The sequence below is a fragment of the Scyliorhinus torazame genome, chromosome 20 (genome assembly GCF_047496885.1).
Source record: "Scyliorhinus torazame isolate Kashiwa2021f chromosome 20, sScyTor2.1, whole genome shotgun sequence".
Taxonomy (NCBI): Eukaryota; Metazoa; Chordata; class Chondrichthyes; order Carcharhiniformes; family Scyliorhinidae; genus Scyliorhinus; species Scyliorhinus torazame.
In genome coordinates, this window is record NC_092726.1 from 12,968,712 (window position 1) to 12,973,636 (window position 4,925).

Genomic DNA, 4,925 nt, shown 5'->3' on the forward strand with positions numbered 1-4,925 from the left:
AAGAGATAGAGAGAGAAAGAAGAGATAGAGAGAAAGAAGAGAGATAGAGAGAGAAAGAAGAGAGATAGAGGGAGAAAGAAGAGAGATAGAGAGTGACAGAAGCTGGGAAGAGCAAGTTTCCTCGCCCCAGGTCCAAAGCCAACTCTTGGCCACTGCAGGTGAAGAGTTGATTCTTCAAGAGTTGAAAGTTCCTCGGGAAGCGGCAGGTCTCCTCTCTCTGGCAACCCAACTGAACGTGCCCAGGCTGGACGGTGAATTTGGGGGTCTGCAGGCTCTTTGAGGGGAGGGGCTGAAGATGAGATTCCCCTCCGAAAACAGGACTTCGGTGCTCATTGTCAACTGCTCCGCCTGCCACCACCAACCCCTCAGCGTGAGCCGGGCGGTGGTCCTGGGCGTGGTGCTAGGCTCCTTCATCCTCTTCGCCCTGCTGGGGAACGTGCTGGTCATCCTGTCGGTGGCCTGCCACCGGCACCTGCAGACGGTCACCAACTACTTCATCGTCAACCTGGCCATTGCCGACCTGCTGCTCAGCTGCACCGTGCTGCCCTTCTCGGCCAGCCTGGAGATTGCCGGCCACTGGGCGCTGGGCCGCCTCTTCTGCAGCGTCTGGGCGGCGCTGGATGTCCTCTGCTCCACCGCCTCCATCCTCAGCCTCTGCCTCATCTCCATCGACCGCTACATCGGGGTCAGCTACCCCATGCGCCACCCCGGCATCATGACCGAGCGGCGGGGGCTCCTGAGCTTGGGCGCCGTCTGGCTGCTGGCCCTGCTGATCTCGGTCGGCCCGCTGCTGGGCTGGAAGGAGCCGGCCCCGCCCGACGAGACCCTCTGCCAGGTGACCCAGGAGCCGGGCTACGTGCTCTTCTCCGCCTGCGGCTCCTTCTACCTGCCGCTGGCCATCATCCTGGTCATGTACTGCCGGGTCTACCTGGTGGCCCAGAGGGAGACCCGCAGCCTGCGGGCCGGCAGGAAGAGAGAGGCCGAGGAGGTGACCCTGCGGATCCACCGGGGGGAAGCCCGGGCGGGCAGCTCGCCCGCCCGCCTCCACTCCAGGAACAAGGGCGCTCAGCGCAAGACCCACTTGTCAGTCTTGTTGCTCAGGTTCTCCAAGGAGAAGAAAGCCGCCAAGACGCTGGGGATTGTCGTGGGGGGCTTCATCCTCTGCTGGTTCCCGTTCTTTCTCATCCTCCCATTAGGTAAGGCACGATTTTGTTCAAGGGTGGGATTTGGGGTTGAATGGGGAAAGTTGAGTAAATATTCAAACTTCTGTTTTGTCCTCTGAGTCGTTGACTGTGATTAAAAACACCAGGAATGTTCTCTTGAACTGAGCTTGCTGACAATTTATCGCAACCTTCCACAGTTGGTGTTATCTGATCACATCTGATTCGGAACAGGCGTGTTATGTGGAGATGCCGCCGTTGGACTGGGGTGGGCACAGGAAGAAGTCTCACAACACGCGGTTCAAGTCCAACAGGTTGGTATCAAATCACTAGCTTTCGGAGCACCGCTCCTTCCTCAGGTGAATCTACCTCTTCATTCACCGGCGGAAGGAGCAGTGCTCCGAAAGCTGGTGATTCGATACCAACCTGTTGGACTTGAACCTGGTGTTGTCAGACTTCTTACTGAATTAGATAAACGGAGAGCTCAGCTGTCGTAATTTCATCAGAAAACACTGAACATTCCCAGGTCGGAGTTCATATTGGCGAGAGTTTCTCTTTCGATGGTGGGAGTACATTTTTGGTATGTTGTCAGTGGGAGGCAGCAAGATCACTTCGGCAATATTCCCTTCATATTTCTGCTTTGAAAATTTCAACACGTCCAACAGTCGTAATTTGTTGTTCTGAAACGTGTTATTATGTGCCCCCAAGCATTCAATGGCATTGCGCCCACCATCAACATCCTCAGGGTTACCATTGATCAGAAACTGAACTGGACTAGCCAAATTAATACTCTGGCTACCAGGGCAGGTCAAAGGCTCGGAATACTACAGCAAGGAACTTACCTCCCGACTCCCCCAAAGCCTGTCCACCATCTATAAGGCACAGGTCCATGAGTGTGATGAAATACTCTCCCTTTGCCTGGATGAGTGCAGCTCCAACAACACTCACATGCTTGACACCAGCCAGGACAAAGCAGCCCACTTGATTGGCACCCCTTCACAAACATTCACTCGCTCCACCACTGGCGCACAGTGGCAGCCGTGTGCACCATCTACAAGGTACACTGCGGGAACTCCGTGAAGCTCCTCAGCCTCCACCCAGGAGGACAAGAGCAGCAGGTACATGGGGACATCATGCAGGAAGTTCCCCTCCAAATCACTCACCACCCTGACTTGGAAATATATCGGCCGTTTGTTCACTGTCGCTGGGTCAAAATCCTGGAACTCCCTCCCGAACAGCACTTGGTATGCCACTTGAACCTCAGTCAGGGCAATTCAGGACGGGCAGCAAATGCTGGTCGAGCCAACAAATAATAGAGGAAGGAAGGCAAATGGTTTTGGGGAGGGAATTCCAGAGCTTCGAGGCCAAGGTAGCTGAAAATCTGGGATGCTCAAAAGAGCAGAATCAGGTGAGCTCAGGTACCTCAAAGAGTTCTAAGGCTGGAGGAGTCTGGGATCGGGAGACCATGGACAAACATGGAAACAAAGATCATTTTTAAAGTCGAGGCACTACTGAACTGGGAGCTGATGTACTTCAGGTAGTACAAAGGTGATGGGGAAATGGGAGAACAGTGAACGTGGCTGGAAGCAAGTTGGGCACAGACAGCAGATTTGAACAAAATACAAACTCAATGGTTCACAAAATGAGCACTTTATTCTTAGATTTTCACTGCTTGGTTTCAAGAAAAATAACTTGTTCAGTAAGAAAGTTCCTTGAATTTTGCAGTAACCTGTCGCACCAAGGCTCAGTCCTTGGGCAGGATTCTCTGCTGGCGGGATCATCCTTTTAGCCAGCAGTGCACTCATGCCCGCAGATTTCCCGACGGCATGGAGGGTGCCCACAATGGGAAACCCCATTGACCGGCTGGCGGGACGTGGAATCCCACTGCCGATGCCGCATCAAAAAACGGGTGCAGTCAGACAGAGAATCCCGCCCCTCATCTTTGCAAGAAAAACTGCAAGGGCGGGATTCTCCATCCCGGGATGACCGAAATGCATTCCCCAATGGGACAGAAAATCGGGTGTTGGCGAGAATCGGGTTTGGCGCTCATTGGTAGTGCGAGCGTGGTCCACGATGCGCGCCGGCGGGAGGTGGGGATGTAAATCAATGGAAAGGGGTCTAAATGACCAATTTGCATCTATTTGGCGGGCCAAGCGCCCTTTGCTCAACCCTCCTGTGATTCTTCAGTCCCCGTGGTTGGCAATTACGTGGTGGCAGATCACTTGTGCAACACACAGTGGACCAAGGGGTAACGGTTGCCCTCTTGGCAAACTGCAAGATCCACCACACCTGGACCATGCTGGCGGAGACCACGGGCGCCCCCCCCCCCCAAACAATGCACTGCCTGCCCACGCCTCCTCTACCAGACCACCTGGCATCCCCACCCTACAGGGACCGCTGTAACAGGTAGAATCGTCCACAGGGAACCTTGTAACAAGGGTGACCTCCCCCAACAGGGACACCTCCGAAACAGTGTTATCGCGGCTCACACCGTGAGGACGGCCTCAGGCCCACCCCCGGTGCTCCATCGCCGATGAGCCGAGTTCACGATCACGCGGTTGACGTGTAGTCCCATCCATGCAGGAACCCGGCATGGCGGACGCGGACTGTGTGCAGCGGTAACCACAGTCGGGCGGGATCTGTGCTGCTGGCCGGTGGGGGGAGGGAGGGCCTTCGCCGAGGGCTGGGTGGACTGGTGGGTGGTGGCGAGGAGTTGACCGGGGGGGGGGGGGGGTGGGGGGGACTATCTGGCAGGTCGGGTCAGCGCCCAGCCAGCATCATGTTGTACGGCGCGACCGCTGCAGGTCGGCACCATGTGCATGCGCGGCCACAGACCCAGCAATTCTCCAGCCATTTATTTCGTGGAGGCCGGGCATTTACGTGGTGCGGATGCTAGCCCCTCACCGGTCGCAGCATCGATTTTCCCCCCACGTAAAACGCCACGGTTCCTCCACACTTAGCCTCAGAATCAGAGAATCTGGCCCTGAACAGAGCATCCTGCCCCAAATTGTTCATTCACAATTCTGAGATCCATTCTACAGAAACAGAATGAGTCCAGACAGAAATTAAAATTTTAAATGGTGGAAACGTCAATGCCGGCAGTCCACATGGGTTCAGTCGCATTTAAAACCCAGCACAAGGTTAATGGAGCTCAGTCTGAAAGGATAGTTCCAGTTATTAGCTTTTACTTGGCAAGGTTGCATGTACAGTGGATAGGAAATTGCATTTTTATATAAATAAATGAATATCTCAGGGGACCCATGGTGCAAGCACCACCAATGCGGGACAAATACAGTGGGGAAATTAGAAAGCAGTAATACAATCGCGTGGAGCGGAGGATTTCAACAGCGTGGACATTCTGGGAAAGAATGATTGTTGTAAAAAATATTGGAAGAAACCATTACAACAGAATGAGGATGCTGGATGAGGATGACAGAGAGAGAGAGAGAGACTGACAGAGAGAGATCGCAGAGAGCGAGAGACCGGCAGACAGACAGAGAGACTGAGAGACAGAGAGAGAGAAACCGACAGAGAGAGACTGCAGAGAGAGAGAGCAAGAGACCGACAGACGGAGAGAGCGAGAGACCGACAGAGACCGCAGAGAGAGCGAAAGACCGACAGACGGAGAGAGCGAGAGACCAACAGAGAGAGACCGCAGAGAGAGCGAGAGACCGACAGACAGGCAGAGAAAGAGTGAGAGACCAACAGAGAGAGAGAGAGAGACCGACAGACCAACAGAGAGAGAGAGAGAGACTGACAGAGAGA

The 4,925-nt window shown here is 54.4% G+C and overlaps 1 protein-coding gene across 1 annotated transcript in view; it reads left to right on the forward strand.

The window, feature by feature from the left end:
- Nucleotides 1-295: 295 nt before the first annotated feature.
- LOC140397072 (alpha-1A adrenergic receptor-like) overlaps nt 296-4,925 on the forward strand; it is a 42,283-nt gene continuing 37,653 nt past the window's right edge. Inside the window, exon 1 of the mRNA XM_072486105.1 lies at nt 296-1,196. Coding sequence (XP_072342206.1) covers nt 296-1,196 — 901 coding nt within the window. The remainder of the gene's footprint in view (nt 1,197-4,925) is intronic.